The 20,327-nt window shown below is 45.6% G+C and overlaps 1 protein-coding gene and 1 pseudogene across 3 annotated transcripts in view; one reads left to right on the forward strand and one right to left on the reverse strand.

Moving 5' to 3' along the window:
* Cdc16 (cell division cycle 16) overlaps nucleotides 1-765 on the reverse strand; it is a 35,829-nt gene extending 35,064 nt beyond the window's left edge. For 2 of the 3 annotated variants that reach the window (XR_002821089.1, XM_023715183.1), the window contains exon 1: nucleotides 54-765. Coding sequence is in view for 2 of the 3 variants with exons in the window: in XM_023715183.1 (XP_023570951.1) it covers nucleotides 54-101 (48 nt within the window). In the remaining variant the exon portion in view is untranslated. The remainder of the gene's footprint in view (nucleotides 1-53) is intronic. The other variant, XM_004631146.2, reaches the window with a different exon arrangement.
* An 11,918-nt stretch (nucleotides 766-12,683) lies between these two features.
* LOC101561384 lies at nucleotides 12,684-13,098 on the forward strand (annotated as a pseudogene).
* The last annotated feature ends 7,229 nt before the right edge of the window (nucleotides 13,099-20,327 follow it).

Below are 20,327 nucleotides of genomic sequence, written 5' to 3' on the forward strand. Positions count from 1 at the left end.
GCTCCCCCCCACCCGCCCTCGCCCGGCCCCACCGAGAACCCGCCCGCCCGCACTTGGTCCAGGTACTGCCGCACGCGCTTCCGCAGCCGCTCCAGGTTCATGGCCACGCAGCTGGCGGGCGCCCCACGCCCTGGAACTGGGCCGCCCAGGCTCCGGGGGCCCCCCGCGCCCGCCACACGGCACTTCCGCTCCCGACAACCCACGTCCCGGAAGTCCCTGCAGAAGCGTCCCCTTAGAAACGGCAAGAGGGCCTTGTGCCACTGCCTCTCGGGCGCTCCTGTGACGCCGGAGGTTCGGCCGCGCCGGCCTGTCTTCCCGGGCCAGGGCTACCTGCTGCCACGGCCCAGCAAGCGCGGGAGGGACGCGGAGCGGCGGCGCGCGGGAAGACTCGGCCGCCGGGGCCGCGCGCTGGGGGCCTTGGGTTCCGGGAGACGGGCCTTCCGCCCTCGGCGGGCCGCTGAGGGGCCCGGAGGCGGGAGGACGCTTCCCGGGTGTCCTCTGCTTTGAATTGCAATCTGTACGCAAGTATTATCCTTTTGAAAAGAAGCATCCAGATACATCACGAGTACATAAACTTCCCTTAAAGTATCACACCCACTCGAAACTCGTCCCGCCCCTCTGTAAGTGCGCACACCTGTGACGGGTTCTGCTCCGACGTTAGTCCCCCTTTTCCTCTTGCACCAGATAGCTGTCAACGGCGCATGACTTGGGACGGTCCAGACCTGGCAAGGTGTGCTTTTATGCTTTGTTCCCCCTTAGTGCTTCTTTTAACTTCATGAGCTCCCTGTGTTCTCCTTGTGCTTTGCATTCTTACATTCTGCCGTATTGTACTGTATTTTTTTTTTTTTTTTTTTTTTTTTTTGCGGTACTAGGGATTGAACTCACGACCCCGCGCTTGCCAGGGGGTGCTTATTCTACTGAGTTAGCTCCCCGTCCGCGCTGCCATATTTTAGAGTTACATGTGAATGCACTCTTTGCAGAAGGTTCCAACCACGAAAGTGTGAACTGGCTGGAAATTAACCTTTCTCAGCTTCCTGGAAAAGGTCATTGCTAGGCTGTTGTGTATTTTCTGCTCTCTTGATGCTTTATGTGCATGATTACAAATACAGCTTTACTCCAGAAAGGTGGGGTGAGGCAATTCTGAGACTTGTCTTTGCTCATTGATATGCCTTAGAGATCTTTTCCCAGAAGCCTCCAATTATTTATTTAATGACTGAAAAAATGTTTCCTCATATAACCATTACGATGCGGTTCTAACACTTGCTTTATGGCATACCTAACTGGTTGTGGTAAAGGACTAGGTTACTGGTGTTCAGATGTTTTGTCAGACGTTCCTCTGGGTGGGACATTAGCACCAAATCAGTGAAGTAGAAGTCCCTCCCCAATGTGAGGTGGCCTTCTCCAGTGCATTGAGGCCTACATAGAAAAGAAGGAAGGGTAGAAGAATTCACAGCCTCTGAGCTGTTTGAGCTGGCCATCAGTCTTCTGCCTTTGAGCTAAGTTTTCCACTTGAACTGTAACTACCATTTCAATTCTCTTGGGTGTCTGGCTGGCCAGCTGCAGATCTTCCATAATTGTGGGAGCCAGTTCTTCATACTAAATCAGTTCTTGTTCTCTCTTTCACACACACCCCTTTTATTCTCTGAAGAACCCAGGCTAATACAGTGGCCATTTCATCCAGGTCCGTCTTTCTTGTCTTTTCCTTCTGTTCTGCTTCACTGGAGAACCCAGACTAATGCAAGCATTTACCTTCCAAGCAATATTTTATCTCCTTCCACATTCCTCCTTTTCTTTCAGCTGTATCCTGTAACTTCCTAATGGAAATGCTATTTTATTGTTTTATTTAATTCTCTTTATTTTCCTCCTGTCCTACGTTCCTAGAGGGTAAATGTTGGGAGACAAAGTGAGAAGAAAATAAGTAGTTTTCTCTATTAGTCAAATGACTTTTGGGTGTTAGACATTGTTGACAGAGTCCCCACCCTTATTTCCTACCTGCAGTGGGTCTCACCAGGCTATTGGAGTGGGAACCTTCTATGGATTCAGTTCTTCACCTTTCTCAGCATCTAGAGGTACCTGCATCATCTTTTGGCCCATTATTCTATCTTCCATCTTCAAAGCAGCGGGGCAGCATCTTCAGATTCCTGTGACTCTGGCCCTCTTGCCTCCCTTGCTTCACTTACACAGACCCTGTATGTTTTATTCATCCAAATAACCCAGGGTACTTGCCTTACTTAGAATCCTTAACCTAAGCACCCCTGCAGAGTTTGTGTTGGCATATGAGACAACACATTCCCAGCCTCAAGGATCCAGTGTAGACAATGTTGGTGCTGGGGGACTGCTATCCAGCTCCGCTTTACCTGAGCCAGCCATTTAGGGTAAGCCTTTACTATTAAAGGGTAAGAATGTGGATGGGTGAGAGAAAATCCAGTCTTCTTCCTGGAAAACAACTCGGAGTACATGCCCCAGCCTTTCCCTGACTTCTAGCACTGCAGCTACCCCACTACTGCGTGGAAGGTAGCCACAGAGAAGGGAAGGCAAGCCTGCAAGATGTAACCAGAGGCAGAAGAGTAAGACAGTGGAGCCCTCAGGGAGATGCAGAGCTGTCCTATGAGGTCCAATCAGCTGGTACGTGTGATACCTGATAAGAAAGGGGTGTAGGGATCTGTTGGTCTCTCAGTATGACCTGTTCTACCTGGGGAGAAACGGTGGCAGAAATGAGGGAAAAGATAGACAAGAAGATGAGAACTGACTCATCTGCCTGGCTGGCAAGACGACCCCCCAGGCAGCAATGTGGATGTTTATTTATACCTTTGCAAAGTAGTAACATGTGATACAAGGTTGTCTTGTGACTAGTAGCTGACATTACGCAGTCAGGAGGCTTATCTCGGGACTGATGTAGCTTGTCTGCTTAGACACTGAGGCCAGTTTTCCGGCTTCCATGGCTGCCACCAAGAGGCTCAGAAACTGGGCTGCCTAGTGCCAGGCTGGCTTTTTAAAAAAATGTATTTGCTACAGGGTCTCATTACACAGCTCAGATGTGTAATGATCCTTCTGTTTGCAGTCTTCCCAGCGCTGGGATTACAAGTGTGTGCCACTACACCTGGTCTCAGTGGCCAGGGGATGGAACCCTGGTCCCTCTGCTTGCCTAAGCAGGCACTTAGTCCACTGAGCTAGCTCACTGACCTTGCCAGGCTGACTTTGGACAGTGACCTTGGATAAGTTCCTCAGCCTCTCGGTACCTCTACCACATCTATAATATGTAAAATGGGATAAGAATGGTTCATGATTCATGAGAATACACATACAAGGATCAGATAATTCTTGTGCACTGTTAAAATAATGTTGACTATATTCTTGCAACTAATGTACATTATAAACATTACATATTATAATTAATGGAAGTAGTAGCCCTTGCTAACTAGTCTGAGAAAAATACTTACAGCATGGCAGTCCATCTACACCTTTTTCACTGGGCCTTTGCTTGCTGTTCTTGTCTACCCCTGATAACCAAAGCACAGCTCCAAGCAGCACTCAGAAACAGGGTCTTACTATGTAGTACAAGCTGGCCAGAATTCACATATATAATCAAGGCAATCCTCCTGCCTCAGCCTTATGAGTGCTGAGGATTTTAAATATGTAGTACCACAGCCAGATTCTGATGTGACTTTTTAGTCTCACACACTACGTCATAGTTGTTTCTATTTATCCTTAGGGGAAGTATGTGGGTGCATTCCTTTCATCTTTTGTCTTGAGATCTGGCCCTCAGCAGATGTGCCTATCTCCCTAACAGTTGCAATGTGTCCTGCTCCTTTGAGAGCCTAGCCCTATCTAAAAGCCTATAATATTTCTCCCTAACTTAGCTGTCTATAATATTCGCCCCTCTGAAGAAGTACCCTAAACTGCCATGAGGAAGCAATAAGTGATGACCAATCTGGCTTCTTCAGGCTGGAGGTGATCTGAGTTGTGACCACCACTCAGAGACACTCTCCAGCGAGTCTATGGCATTGGTAGACACCAGACAGTCTCATCTTGGATAGGTGAAGACAAAACCAAAGAAACTAGTGTCATGGGCCAAATAGTAAGATCAACAGGATAACTATGAATACAGTCAACAAAGATTTCTACCAGAAAGAGCCAATAATAGCTTTCCATAAAGAGTATTAAGTTTTCCGGTGCAGCAGAAAAGCAGAAGTAAAAGGGAGGGGAGCTTTATTGTCATAGAGAACACAGAGAGGACTGCAGGGCGGTGGGAGGGGTCCTCTGACCTAAGACAAAGGGGAGCTGAGGTTAAATGGATTTTGCTAAGGGTGGAGTTTGAGGGGCAGGTTCAGTGACACAAGGAGCTGGCTGAGATGTGCCTTAGGGTGCAGGAAAAGTAATAGGAAGTTGTATTCAGTGCTGAGGCAGAGAGGGTCCCTGGGCAGAGAAGCTGTTGTTTCTGGGATTCAGCTTTGTTGGATGAGGGCCGTGATAATTTAGCAGTTTATACTCAGGGCCAGAACCTATCACTCCTGACTTTTAGTTGTTATGAAGGAGCAATGACTCTCTTAGACTGCTTCATCCTGAAAGAGGGTGTCATTTTGGGGGAAGGAAAAATTGACAGGATGATGGTTCACACTCATAGAAGCTAGTGCCAGTTGTTTCATCCAGGACAAGAAGTTCATCGTTAGTGAAGGCTCACATCCAGGATTGAAGTGCAGAACTAGGGATTGAACTCAGGCCCTTGCGCTTGCCAGGGAAGTGCTTATTCCACTGAGCCATCTCCCCAGCCCCAATAAACACTTCTTTAAGAACCAGATTAGTTTTCATGGAATCCACAAGCAGATAATGGGAACCCATGCCCAGTCCTGCTCCTTGGAACACAGATGAAAGGGAAAGCTAGCCACTTCTACTGGCCCTAGGAAGTCTATCTAAAGCCCTTATTGGTTCTAAGGTTTTGTGGCCTGGGCCTTACAACAACCTTCGATGGTCCTAGCCCAGCCATGTACCTATCTGTCATGTCCAGCTAAGGTCATTTTTACTTGAAATGTACCTTCTCTCTGCACTAGGCACACTGGTCTGAATCCAGGGAAGCATGATTTTTTTTCCCATTTCCCGACCGGCCCTCCTCCCTATGGGCTGCCAGCATCACTTTTCTCTTCTCCTGTCTATATTTCCATTCTGCATCCTCTCTGCTGTGAAAAACTTTCTGAGTAACTTCTGTCAACTGAAACAAATTCATTCTTGAAAACTTCTCTAGCTTTGCAGCTTGTGGTAGATATCTGGGGCCAACTGACGGACTGAACCAGAGGAAGAAACTTTTTTTCCTGATTTATGCACAGGCTGGAGGAGGGTTGGGAAGCTACTGATTCAAAATCCTTTTCATCTGGTGCGGGGGGAGGGGGCACCTGCTAAGGTGCGGGGGAATGTGAGCAATAGGCTGGGCAGGAAGAGTAGGATAGGTAGGGCTCTGTGGACTGTTGTCTCCCCCACACAGACTGCTACCAGCTCAAGTGCCTGGGGATCACAGAGGAAGGGAATGAATGGCCCAGGGAAGAATATGCCATGAGCCATTCATGAGCCATTCCCAGAGCACACTTTGTCCCCAGATGGCAAAGGGTGAAGGGTAGATGAGGAGGAAGCAGAGGAGGGGGTGGAGTTGAGAATGTCAGAAGGCAGAGTGATGGCAGTGGTGATGCAGGGAGGTCTAACTGAGGAGAATGAGGAGGCTGGACAGGTGTCAGGTACAGGGGAGGGGTGAAAACAGGAGGAATACTGTGAAGAGGGTTGGATAAGGGGAGCCAGCAATGTGGGACCAGCCAGAGTATTGGGGTTGCCCTACATGCCTGAAGGAGGGAGGAGTGTGTCCTCATAACAATACAGGCTTTGAAGGGATTTCTGGTTCTCTTCTCAGGTCATTGGCTGCCATTACAGTAGAAGATTAACTTTTTGGGGTTTCATGGCCTCGTGGAGGCCGAAGGAGCCGAGATTACAAACAAGGCACCCCAGTGATGTGTGACTGAATTTGAAGTGAGCCAAGAACTTCACACCTCACAGAGAGATTGTCATCCATCTCCAGAGTATGAATTATGAGAATAAATCCCATACCTCTTTTCCTCATTCACCACCGGAGGAAAAAGGGACAGGTCCCAAGGGTAAGAAAATAACTGCCCTGCCTTGTGGTGAGGGCAGCAGCACTGCCCAGGGAATGTGAGGGCAGCTTTGCCTGCCCAAAGGACGCACAGTGAGTTTCCTGACCTGGCCTACAACTCCTGAGACTGAGAAACTGAGGCGGGCAACCTGAGAACTGAGAAATGGCTCATCTATGAGAAATGAGATGGGTGTGTGTTGGATGAAAGCTAGCAACAGCAAATAGGCAGATCCCAGAAAAGAGGGTGGCCCATAAGCAGGGGGGCTCAGAACTGGGATTTGACCCCCTGGAGCCACACACCTTGCCTCTCCAAGTTGTGGCAACAAAATGTTAGGTTTTCTGGTGAAGCAGAGATGTAGAAGTAAAAGTGGGGAGGGGAGCTTTATTGTCATAGAAGGCACAGAGAAGACCGCAGGGAGATGGGAGGGGTCCTCTGACCTGAGACAAAGGGGAGCTGAGGTTAAATGGATTTTGCTAAGGGTGGAGTTTGAGGGGCAGGTTCAGTGACATGTAAGGAGTTGATTGGGGTTTCCCTATGGCACAGGAAAGGTAATAGGAAGTTGTATTCAGTGCTGAGGTAGAGTTGAAGGAAGAGGTGATCCCTGGGAAGATAAGCTCTTGTTTTAGGGATTCAGCCATGTTGGATCAGGGCCATAATAATTTAGCAGTTTATACTTGGCCCAGAACCTATCAAAGGGCATAAAGGTTCAGGGAATTTCAGAATCTGACATGTCATTAATGTGTTTTCTAATATCTTGAACGGCTCTTGAACCATTGGAAGGATCAGGAATGTACACACATGGGCCGGCAAAATAGCTCAGCGGTCTAAAGTGCCTGCTTAGGCAGGCACAGGGGACTACAGTTCAGTGCCGACACCATATGCCAAGCCAGCCCCACCCCCAGGGCCACAAAAAAAAAGGAATGTACATACAACATACAGCTTTTACCATGCGTAAGTACTCTCCTGCGCTGCTGTTAGAATGTGCAGTGCCATCTGATTTTGGAGGTCGGCTTGTCTCATTAATTTTATTTATTTATTTATTCATTTTAATGCATTTGGTTGTTGCAGGGTCCCACTATGCAGCCTGGATTTGTGGTGATTTCAGCCTCCCCAGTGCTGAGATTACAGACGTGCGCCACTACGGCCCAGCCCGCCCTGGGAGTGGGGCTGGCACCACATGTGGTGCTGGGGATTGAACCATGGTCCCTGCACTTGCCTAAACAGGTGCTTTAGTCTACTGAGCTATCTCACTGGCCCCCTTTTTTATTTAGGAGAGACCAGCTGAAGTATCATTTAAGGCCTGCTGAGTATAGTTAATTAAGTCCTCATTGTATCATGTAATCCTCTCAACCAAGGTTGATCTGTCGGGCCACGGTAAAAGAAACCTAGCATATTAGTTACTGGTTTTGTCTGTATGATTACTTGGGGTTTGACAGCTTCTAGTCAAGAATAAACAAATTTTTAAGCGATTAGAGCATGTGTAATGAAAGCATGAGCACTAGAGTAGACCAGTAAATCTAAAAACTGTTCTTAAGGCACCAGAATAGCAATTGTAACCCACTGGCTCTTAGACTCCTCTACTGATGAAATCTAATATTTTGTCATAAGTCCTTCTAGTTTTAGTTGTAATTATCTCAAAAATTTTTATGACTTATAAGAGCCAGATTATAGCAATATATTTTGACAATGAAAAACTCTCAAGTTATTGTACATAAACAATATGTATTGTATTTATAAAACCAGTCTAAGCATCATTTTGATTAGATGAAAACCTGGGTATATATTATCATAGTATTTATTTATTTATTTTTTTACTTCATAGTATTTTAATATTAAAACATTATGTACCATATCATATATCCGCAACTTACTGGATGTGTGTATATGTCGTTTATTAGTTCTGGCTAAGCACTTGATTTACTGTCCATGTATACTCCTTAAAGTAGTAGCTGTTATTATGATTTGCATTTAATAGGAAAGGAGTCTAAGTGTAAAGAAAAATGTAACTTGATATAGTCAGAAGTGGTGGTGATGGGATTAGATCCTAGGTAGGTCTGACCTCGGGCTCATGCTTTTAACCCAGTTACTATACTCTCTTCTATTTTGTTTAGTTCTTTCTTCTCACATCATGGTGGAGCTTAAAAGGAAATTTTGGGTTTGGGTGACATATTGTTTAAGTTATCATAGTATTTAGACAGGATAAAATTTCCTTCAGGATGAGAGGTGGGATTTTAGGCATAATTAAAATGAACAATTAAAGAAACAATCATCCATGTTAGAGCTAAAGTGAGTTACCTTTTTTTGGTGACTCCTTTTGAAGTATGATGGCTGGAAAGCAGGCCAGAGTTGAAGAGGACAGAGACCTGTGCCAATGTCAAGGAATAGGCTGGGTTTTTTCTATAGTCATGACTACTTTGGGCTCCACTATGGAGTTGATAGGTAGAGGTGACAATCCAGCCAGAGGGGTAGGCAGAGGGCCCTTTAACCTTGCTAGACCAGCTGAGAAGAGGAATCTGAGCTCTGGGGTCTCTGCCTCAGAGTGGCTGCCTTCACAGTGAGGGTATGGCACAAGGGCACCTCTTCAGGCAATCCCTCTTCAAGTGACCTGGCTTTCTGCAGTAGTAGCAGTTGAGCCTAGTTGTTGAGCTCTTTTTGGAGTCCCAAGAATCAGACTTAGTGTTTGTTTTTAAGGCCACAACAAAAGCAGCTGCTTTTTGTCTCTTTGTTTTTTCTCCTTGACTTCCTCCCAGTCTTGATTATAAAATATGAAGGAAGCAGTTTTTACTAAAATATTGAGCTGATACCCACAATTTCAGGAAGGAGAGTTTTATTTGGCTTGGGTTTTGGGGATTCAGTCTGTGGCCAGCTGGCCCCAAGCCAGAAGCAGCATGGTGGGTCGGTGAGTTCATGTTACCGGGAAGCAAAGCAGACCAACAGCACCAGAGGGAAAGGGGGCAGGCGTGTAGTTCTCAAGGTCACATCCCCATGATACAGCCACCCCTGACACACTCAGAAGTATGCTTTACTCTTCTGCTAGGTGTTTCTTAACGCAATGAAATGGACCTATCAGGGTCAATAGTCATAGTACACATTACACATACCCTGAACATATATACATATATGGGGTTGTGTCATTATTTAACTAAAACCAGACAAATTTTGCATATGCTGGGTAACTGGAGCTGTGGCAATGGGGGAAAATGCCTGTATATTAACGTCCTTTCCCCAGCCACTGACGTCTCAGCCTCTGGTACTTCACTAGACAAATTGGAAATGCTTGTGTGATGAGAGACTAAGGAATCCTATCTAGGAAAACCAGCTGCTGGGCTACTAGAGGTGAGTCCAACAAGGACAAGACTGTGTTGCCAAATGTGAGGTGCGCAGTAGGTGGCAGTGGACCTGCCCAGGAGGATAGGAGAGACATTGTAATTGTGTGTGAGAAAGCAGCTAGGACTTGGGGTAAGATGTTGGGGCAGAGACCTGCACAAAGCTTGGAGCATTTCTGGGAATAGAGCAGTCTCCTCCTGCTAAGTGATGGGTGACCTACAAAGTGCCTTTGAGGGTGGGCAGGAGGCTGCTCTGCTGGGAACAGCCAAGATCTCTGCACAATGGACAGTGAAATTCACGCAACCTCAGTCCAGGGAGAGAAGACAGTGACCTTCCACATCGGTGACAGTGCCAGCCACTGGCAGTTGCTTCTTCCCAGTTGAGACCTAGACTGCACAGAAAATGAACAAGGGCCAACAGTACAAGTTACCATGTAGACAAAAGCGTTAGACATATTCCTGGGTCATGCCCCAGGTGTGATCCTTATCTAACCCACATCAGTGCCTGAGCCTAAAATGTGGAAGTGTTATCTTGCATGGGCTTTAGGTAATGGATCTCACCATACTGTTTCTTAAATGTGATTCTGTTAAGACTTGGAAAGTCTAAGATTTTTCCCCAAATTAAATTTTGTAACTTGGAGAACCTTGCAGAACCGCCCATGCATAACTGTATGGAGCTGCTGCTGACTGTGTGAGTGTAGCAGCTGGTAATCAGATACATTCTTTTGATTGAGCTTCAATACTCTGGGCTACTACATCTGTCAGCTTTCCCTCATTGTATCAAAGCACCTGAAATGATCAGCCTTTGAAGAGAAAAGGATTATTCTGACTCATACTTTCTTTTTTTGGTGGAACCAGGGATTGAACTCAGGCCCTTGCACTTGCCAGACAAACACTTATTCTACTGAGCTATCTCCCCGCCCCCCTGACTCATATTTTGGAGGTCCCAGTGCATAATAAGTTTATCCTGTTGCTTTGGATGTATAGCACCTCATCATGGCAGGAGAACATAGTGAAGCGAAACGTCACCCATGGCTGGAAGAGAAAGAAGAGGAAGCCCAAGTCCCGCAGTTCTCTTGGAGGGTGTCCCCAACCCTGCTGTGGCCTAGCAACTTCCTAAAAGCTCTCACGTATCAAAGGCTCCAGCACTTTGTACAATTAGCACCCTGAAAGCAAGCCTTCATTGCATGGGCCTGTGGGGGCCACCTATCCAGACCCTAGACATAACCTAGTAAGTATTTACTGAGAAAGAGTGGTTATTTTGCTGTAATTTAGATTATGATATTTGGGGAAACATAAGAAAAAGAGGACTAGTTAGACGAATTGCAGTTGTGGGCTCCTTAAAATTTTCCGCCAGGCTTGTAAGAAGGGAAGATCTTTGGTATTTGTCTAAGCTCCTCTCTGCATCTTCAGGAGGGGCTAGAAGTTGCAGCTTTGTAAAGCTCTGCTAGTGAACTCTTTCTTTCTCCATCAATCCATGGACTTTTCTTTCAGGTTTTTACTGGGTGATGGTGGCTAGCCAATAGCATTTCATTTTTGTGGATAGGTACCAGATAGGTACATGGCTGGGCTAGGACCATCGAAGGTTGTTGTAAGGCCCAGGCCACAAAACCTTAGAACCAATAAGGGCTTTAGATAGATTTCGTAGGGCCAGTAGAAGTGGCTAGCTTTCCCTTTCATCTGTGTTCCAAGGGGCAGTACTGGGCATGGGTTCCCATTATCTGCTTGTGGATTCCATGAAAACTAATCTGGTCCTTAAAGAAATGTTTACTAGGGCCAGGGAGATGGCTCAGTGGAATAAGCACTTCCCTGGCAAGCGCAAGAGCCTGAGTTCAATACCTAGTTCTAGGGGGTTGGGGGAGTGTTTACCAAATGTGCATGGTGCCTTTGGGGGTGTTCCAGTTGGTTTCAAGGAGAGAAGGCAGACAAATATATGTTGGAGAAATAGCCTGCTTGGTAGACGTAATAAGCATGGCCCAATGTGATAGAAGGGTGTCTCACTAAGGAGTCAAATCCTTGACAGGGCGTAGACATGGCTGCTGGCTTCAGGACCAGCAACAGCTCTGTGCTAGCTGTCTTAAGCCTGTGTAACACGGCTTCCAGTGTTAACTGTATTTCAGGGTGTCCCCTCAGTCTGGCCTCAGATTGACAATGCAGCCTGAAAGTAGGGAGACACAACTATATAAGGCCTTGCTACTGTACCAGTGGACTGTGTCTGTATTTCTACAACATTCCTTCACAGCTGGGGCCCTGTCCATTTGTCAGTAAAGGCTCACCTGTGCTGTACAGCCCAAAGAAAGGAAACTATGTTTTGGTGGGGGCCTTGCTCTACCAGAATGAGGCCCAGGAGCAGCCAAGTGGATCCTTTTAGGCACCTTTGATTGCTTGAGAAGAAGCAAGGGTGTGGGCAATGTGAAACATGACAAAATCGATCAACAGAGTTTGAAGGGGCAAAGAGCAGAAGTTGCCCTATAACAGGAAATCTTTATCTATTTCTTGATGTGTAGAGTGATTTGACAGTCTTTATAAGTACTGGCAGGGAGGGAAAAGGAATTATGTTTTAATGAGCAAACAACAGCTTTTTTAGTTTTGTGGCAGACCCCTTAGAGTTCATTGCATTATGGCTGGGAGACCAGAGCAACTTTGCTCTCAGCAGCCCGTGTCACTGCGTATGGAGGCAGCAACAACACAGGCAGATACCCCCGTCAGAAGCAAGCCAAAGTTGGGTAACTGGATCCAGGTAGTCAACATTGCAACAGACAGACCCAGGTACACACCCAGCTCTGCTTAACCCAAAGCCTGTGACTTAAACACTTCAGAATAAGAGGTGACCTGTGAGGAGTAGTGATGGCCCTGACATGGTTCTGCTTGGAATCAGGGGGCCTGAGTGCGAGTCACTATTAACCTGCAAGTGTGTTTCAGTGGGCCTGTGCTGAAAAGGTTAGCTCCCCATCATTTTAGAAAATTCAGCCTGGTGCTATAGCTTGAGTTAACTGCAGGAAAGAGTGGTCAGGTACTGCACTGTTGCCAAGGTAGAGATGGTGTCCTCACCCCTTACTCCCATGTGCACCCAGCCCTACTGGACAAATGAATAAAGGTATGTGAGAACCTTTAACTCACTTTCTTGAGATGTTGCCCGTAGGCTAGATGATCATTATCAAAGAACAGTTAAATATGTTCAGTTAAATATGAACAGTTGCTCTTTCTCTTCAACGAGGCAGTCTAGCGGCAGACGCAGACATGCAGATCTTTGTGAAGACCCTGACGGGCAAGACCATCACCCTCGAGGTTGAGCCCAGTGACACCATCGAGAATGTCAAAGCCAAAATCCAAGACAAGGAGGGCATCCCCCCTGACCAGCAGCGTCTGATATTTGCCGGCAAACAACTGGAGGATGGGCGGACCCTCTCTGACTACAACATCCAAAAAGAGTCCACCCTGCACCTGGTGCTTCGCCTGCGAGGTGGGATCATCGAGCCATCCCTGCGCCAGCTTGCCCAGAAGTACAACTGTGACAAGATGATCTGCCGCAAGTGTTATGCCCACCTGCACCCCGTGCTGTCAACTGCCGCAAGAAGAAGTGTGGCCAGACCAACAACCTGCGCCCCAAGAAGAAGGTCAAATAAAGCTCAGCCAGCCCCTCGTCCAGAAAGGCACCACCTGCCCAACGCCTGCAGCCTTGGGGCCTGAATAAAGTTTCCCTCCCTTGACTAGAGCAAAAAAAATAAATAAATAAATTTAAAAAATAAATAAATAAATATGAACAGTTAAACATGATTATAGAACAGGTAGAGAACACATAGATTGCCCTTAGTTGCTCACCAAGGCTATGGGGGTTCTTACTCTCTCAGATTTGAATTCCATTAAGAGGAAGTCTCAAACCCATGATTTATGTAGGTACTTGTTAACACAGCAATCATAGGGTGTTTAAGAAAATTGCATAAGTCCACCCAGGAATTACAAATCTGCCTCAGTCTAAAATATGGTAACCCAGAGTATATGTTAATACCTGGAGAAAAAAAGTCTAATTCAAAACCCTCTAATTTCCAGTATTGCTCTGCATAATTTGTCACTTAGTGTAAGTAGCACAAAAGATAGCTTTGCTGCATTATCTGGTCAAGTGCATGGTGCAAGGCGCTCCCAAATGTTACCTCACAGGCTTCACAGCCGTCCTGGGTGATAAAAGGAAAACCTGAAGCAAAGCTGCCCATGTGGGGTCAGCACCACACCGTCGCTGGGAGCATACCAGGGCCTTGCTGTTTCCCCCTCACCATCCTCATGGACCTTTTCTTTCCTGAATGATGAGAAGGTGAGAGTATTCCTCACTCCTAATAACTGGTGTGAATACAGGTGTACAAGTTTTTGGTGGACACGTGTCTTCAACTTTCTTTTATCCCCTGACTGGAATGGCTGGGTTACATGACAGCTCCATGTTTACTTCTAACGAGCTAGCACACTTCACAGTGGCCATCACACCCGGCCAGCACTGCCTGAAGGACAAGCTTCTCCATGTTCATGTTCACCACTGCATGTCACGTCACCAGCCTTCCCATCCAGTGGACTTGGTTTTAAATATTTTCTCACTGTGCTCTTGATTCACATTTACCTCACAATATGCATCTTTTCTCATTGACCATTTGTAGACCTTCTTTGGAAACCTCTCTACTGAAAGGATGAGATGATTTTTTATTCCTTTTTTTTTTGGGGGGGGGTCTTTTTGGATGGGTCTCGGTATATGGTTCAGGCTGATCTTGAGCTCGCTTTGTAGCCCAGGCTGGTCTTGAATTTGTAATGATCTTCCTATCTTGGCCTCCTGGTGCTGAGATTACAGGCATGTGCCACCACACACAGATTTTTATTGCAGTTTTGTGTTGAGAATCTAAAATGCATTGAAACAGCTTTTGAACACTGGGCATCTGATGCCATCTGTAACTCACAGTGTGCAGTGGGCCACAGTGTGTACGGTGCAGATATGGTTAAGTCCAAAAATCACACCATGCACAACCAGTCCTGAAAATGGCACCAAAATGGTATTAAGAAACCCCAGTCCCAAAGATACGAATCTCTGAAGTGGATCCCAGGTTCCTGGGGAATGTGTTTTGCCAAGCAGCAAAAGAAGGGCTTCAAGATGATGTAGGAAAACAATGTCAAGGCCATGTATGTATGCACTGAGGCATCAAGGCCCTCTTCAAACCCAAGGAAGTAATAATGCCCAGGATCCCAAAAGGTGTGTACCACTAGCTCACTTGACTTGCCTTATTTGCCCATCCCAAGCTTGGGAAGCGTATCTGTGCTCACATTGCCAAGGATCATAGGCTTTGCTAGCCAAAGACCTAGGCTGTAGCCAAGGCCCAACCTCAGGCTGCTGCACCAACTTCTGCTCCTACTCAAGCTTCCAAAATGCCTAGGCCTCTATGAAGGCCCCAAAGTAAAAGTCTCTATCTGCCCACATGAGGACAGAAGGTCTGGTGTGATCCTTGGGCTGCCATCTTTAGGGGAGCCTGGTGTCCTCCTGTGTTCTTTGTACAAATAAGCCTGAGGCAGGAAAAATAAAATAAAATTATTGAAGTATGTGTTTATACTGTTCCACTGACAGAACAAGACTCTGTTGGTGCTGAAGTCCTGAGCACATTCATCAATGAAGAATGAAAGAAACTCAAATTTATTCCCCAGGCGAGTGCCAGGCCCTTATGTTTTTGCAAATATTACTTCTGGATGCTGGTACAAGTTCTGGGAGTCAGTTCCTGTCCTTTCTTTATAAAAGAGACTGCAGAGTGTGTAAGGCTGAAGAGCTTTGGGTGCATGAAGTGGACTTGCCGCCTCTTTTCCCTAAAATTTCAGTGTGGCTGGCTTTCACCTATTTTCTCCTGGCAATTGTTTGCATTTTATTTTTGTTTCACTTATCCTTGGGTGGACGATGGAGGCAGAGCACAGACTTAAGAGTGGTTCATGCCCCTGCTAGGTAAGGCTCCAGTAAGTTCCAGGTTACCTGGACAACCTAATAGCAATCTGTCTTCTGTGGAGGACCACTGGGACAGCTCTCCTTGAAAGAATATTTGTCTTCACTGTGGCTAAGCCTAGCCCTAATTGCATATATTGATATGTCCTGAGCTGGGGAGATGATACTTTACTGCCTCAGTTGGTTTTAAGCAATGCAAATAGGTTTAGCCAGGTGCTGATGCAATGCAAGAGGTCAGCAATGCCTGCCTACAGCTCCTGACTAGTATTTGTGGTGTAGGCTGAGTGATGCTGCACTGTCTGTTGGCTCAGACAGGACTCAGACAGGCTTGTGAAAGAGCCTGGGATGTCTCAGGGCATGAAAGCCAGACATCAAAGCTGAGGCATGGCCAGAAATACAAGCTACTTCATCAAACTGTGTTATGCAGGTTCCTCCAAACTTAAAGGCTGCCTGTTAACAGAATTTGGCATCCTTCTGCATACCTCTCTGCATATTGCAGAGGTGCTATTGTGCTTGTTCCCTAGCCCAGTTCACAGTACTCACATGCTTACCATCATCCTCCCAGTCAGTCAATCTGGGCCACTCTCCTATTCACAAATTAATAAAATCCAGGTTTGGCCCTGGGTTATGACCTTTGTTCTGGTTACCATTGTTTTGATTGGACTTGAGACCTCCTTGGCTTCCCCAATTTATTGGAATTCCAATAAACTCTCCCTGGGACTGCAAATATGGATTCTTCCAGACCAAGATGAGGCTGGGGCAGGCTTGCGATAACCCTCCTTTGGTAAAAACTGTTTCCAGATAGCAGAGTATTATCTCACCTTGGAGTTAGAGAAAGACAAGGGATGATGTGAAGGAGAGTGAGGAGGATGGAAATTGAAATCCTTCCTTCAAGGCATGTGAAATATTTTGCAAGTTAATATTCAGCCAGATTGCAATGTCCAAATGGACAGCGGTATCACCCTCAGCTCCTTCCAGAAGAAGCTGTTTGACCTAGAAGGCTTTAGCAAGGCAGCAAATATAGGGTCTCTGTGCTATGTCCAGAAAAGGCATATAGTGGCAGCCTGGATTTAGGTTAGGCCCAGCTACTATGCAGTGATTGGCTCAGATCATCCAGCATCCTGAGGACTGTTGTATGGGTTTCTGGTCCTGTGAAACTGAATTCTTCCCTTTCTATAGCTGCAGTTTGCAAATAACTTAATTTTTTTCTTTGTAATAGGAAGAGGCCACCCCTGAAAGTGCCAGGTCAAAACCATGTCTTTAAGCTAGGGGCCTGAGACCGGGAAGGGCTTAGGGTTGGGGCATCTGTAGTCCCTTGACACATAGCAGCAGAGGGCCTGGGAACGTAAGGACCAGAAGGCTGTGTGAGGAGGCGTCTTCTGACCACAACCGGACTTGAGCCAGAGACCTAGCAACAGCTGTTTCCTGTCTTTCCACATGAGGGAAAGTCCAGAGCCTCTAATGGCCCTGCCACAGGCCCCACTGGGTGTCAGGGAAGGCACAGGGGGCCCCATCCTTGGCAGTGCCCCATCAAGCATTGTCTCTGACCCTGTCCCTAAGCAGAAGGGTCCTTTATTCCCTTTCTCTGTGGCACTCCATTTAGGCTTCTCCCTATTCTTGGGCTTTCTTTGCTTCCATTTATGTGAAAAGGGAAAAAGAAAGAGGTAAAGTAACAGAAAATGGGTTTAGCATTTTCTTGACATTTACTAGGAGAAAAACTCAACAATATAAAAGAGGAAAAAATAAGGAAACAGAACAACAACAACAAAAAATGAAACAAATGAAAGCAAATATAATACCTGACAATAAATATGAATGGATAGAGCTCAGGGGAAAAAGCAAAAACTAACCTTTCTGATTGTACGACAACCTAAAATGAAATGATGCAGGAATATCACAAGTAAGATATTGACAAATAGCAATAGCTGTAACAATAATGGTGGGCCAAACAGCCCAGGCCAAATACAGATCACCCCAAGAAGAGGTGCAGGCTGATGCAGGGAGGGAGGGACAGGTGGAAATGCTGAGGCAGTCAGCTGGTAGGCAAAGCCCACCCTGCATCCGAAGCTGGAATGGAAGAAGGAGGCTGCAGGAAGGCAAGTGCCAGCTGTCTCTGGGAAGAAAAGTGTCTAAAGCGTGGAGAATGTGCCAAGCTGTAGATATTACAAACCATTTTTTTTAAAAAAAAACTTGTAATACTTTTGGGGAAAAGGAAATTTGAGCTCTTAAACAGTATACAAAAATCAATCTGTTTACTGAAGACCTAAAGCTAACTTTAAAATTATAAAAATATTAAGACAAATAGAGGAGAATATTTTCATGATCTTAGGGCACAAGAGCAGATGCTGAGGATTTTACTACCTAAAAATAAACCTAAGTGGAATGAGGTGTAACTGGGGAGAGTGCTTGTGTATCAGTGATGTAAAATAGACAAATCAGTACCACAGGCACTTGCACCACATTCACTAGGAAACAGCAGAAAATTGATCAAAGTATATGGATGGGCAATTCACAGGTGAGCTCTGAATATCCAAAATTTAAAGCCTCCTAGGGCTGGCAAGAGTGTGGAGACAGACATTTGATACCACTTGACATGAAGGCATAAGTTACCCACCATTTTTGAAGGGTATACTCAGTGTCTATTGGGAATTTAGATGTGAATAATTTGGTTGAATAATTTACTTCTAGGAATATAATTTACACAGTAGTTATGCATAAAGATACATATGAGCTAAGATACTTATCACCATTTCAGTTGGAGTAGTAAAATCTGATTTTTGTAATTGGAGACTAAATAAATAAAGTCGTGTTTGTAAAAAGGGTACTTTTGTAACTGCTTAAAAAGGGAAGGATGGAGAAGAACTTCTCATGTTGTATGATTTACTGAAACGAGGAATTTATAGAAAACAGTATGATTCCAAGTTGTTCTGAACAGATTTTCAAACATAATGAATAAAATCAAAGCTTACCCTCAAATTGCTCCCAGAGATCACTTCTAGAGTGCCAAGCTGAGGGTAAACACTCCTTTTGTAGTCATACACTCTGCAGCTACTGTGGAATCTTATCTTATATTTTACAATAGCAAATATTGGCTCTGTAATTAAAATCAACTTTGAAACAAAATGTCCAAGTTTGCAATATAAATTGCAGCACAAACTAGTTTTTCCAAATGTGTTCCAGCTAGGAATTGCTTGTTACTTACACTTTTGAGAGGTACCGACTCTCTCCATGCTTCAGGACCTACAAGAAATGTCGAGAGTAGTAGCCATGGACAGCTGGAATCCTACCTGGCCTAGCAGAAAACATCTGAAGAGTGGAGTCCAGTACCTGTGGGAGCAGGTGAGACCTGGATGGCCAGGTGCCGCTGGGAGGTCAACAGAAGTGGGAACCTGCATCCCAGAGGTGTTCTGGGTAGGAGGTCTATGTCCCAGTGTGTGTTTGGGGTGGTGTCCCTGTCCTAGCCTTCTCAGGATAGGCTCTGTGATCCTTCTTGCCTCCCTGGGGTCTCTGTCCTGGAACATTTCTTAAAATTTGACATCTACTCACTTTTTTCCTATGATGGACTGGATTTCCAGGAATGCAACCTACCTGCATATTTCACAGCATCCTGCTACCTAGACAGGTAAAGGGAGTGTGAGTGGAGATTTGAAAGCCTCTCTGTTAGACTCACTGAGACAGTTATAGATGGAATAACAATAATAAAATTAAGATCTCTGTTGTTTTCATTCAAAATTCTGACATTGCTCACAATGTAGATGAGATGAAGATGCAGTTTAGAATCTGACTTGGTGGCAAATTTTTCCAAATTATTTTCTTTGTGGTTCTGTATTCTGTGTGGGACAGCTAATTAATTCATGGTCATCGTATAATTTTTTTTGGTCAGATTTTTTTAAAAAAATCTTGTTTAAAGAGTACAAAGTAGTATTAAAACAAAAATCATAAATGATACAGAATTTCACTAGACAAAGTAATATGAATTTCACAGTATTTTCTGTATTTTGTCAGATTTTATACATGCACTGTGCCCAAGTTATCCTTTCCTTTCCTTTCCTTTCCTTTCCTTTCCTTTCCTTTCCTTTCCTTTCCTTTCCTTTCCTTTCCTTTCCTTTCCTTCATGTGTGTGTGCTATTGGGCATTGTTCACAGAGACTCTGCACTGAGCTATATTATTCTGAGGCAGTGTCACTGGGTTCCTAGGCTGGGCTTGAATTTATGATCCTCCTGCCTCAGCCTCTCAGAGTGCTGGGATTATAGGTGTGTGCCACCACACTCCGCTTCAAAATATTACTTTCTTCAAATCTTTCCCCACAGCCTATAATCAATATATAAACTTGTTTTTTAACCTCCTAGTAGGCTTGTGAGGAATTATAATTCTTGGTGAGTCCCTGTAATCCTGTGATCAGGATGTGTGGCTTCTGCTTGTGACAAGAGAACAAGATGCTCAGCACAGCACAGAACCAGTGGGCTTGAGTCCGACAACCCTGCTGAGGGGGATAGAATTTCAGATACAGACAAAGTGAATGCAGGCACCTTCCACATGTGCTGCAGCATCCGGGGGCTTGGAGATGGCAGCCTGGCTCCTCATGGGGACCCCTACTCCCATCTCTCCAGGGTGTGAGACTTTCCAGGATGACTTTGCTTCCTTGTTGCCCTCTGTGAGGTTGCTGTTCTCCCCACATGTTTAGGCTCCTGAAAAGAGCAGACCTATTTCCTAAAGCACAGGGCTAGCACCAGGTCATAGCCACTCCACTCTGTGTTGGCAGAGGAAGCTAGTGCCCAGGGCTGCAGATTGGGTGGAATCTTGCAGTCATAGACACTTAAGCACTTTTACCCAGTTTCCTGGATGGGAGGAGAGAATAAATCCAGAGAATAAACTCTGGATTCAGGGCCTTGTAGCAAGTGGGGAAAACGG

The sequence above is a fragment of the Octodon degus genome, unplaced genomic scaffold (assembly GCF_000260255.1).
Source record: "Octodon degus isolate 3935 unplaced genomic scaffold, OctDeg1.0 scaffold00039, whole genome shotgun sequence".
In the NCBI taxonomy this organism is placed as follows: domain Eukaryota; kingdom Metazoa; phylum Chordata; class Mammalia; order Rodentia; family Octodontidae; genus Octodon; species Octodon degus.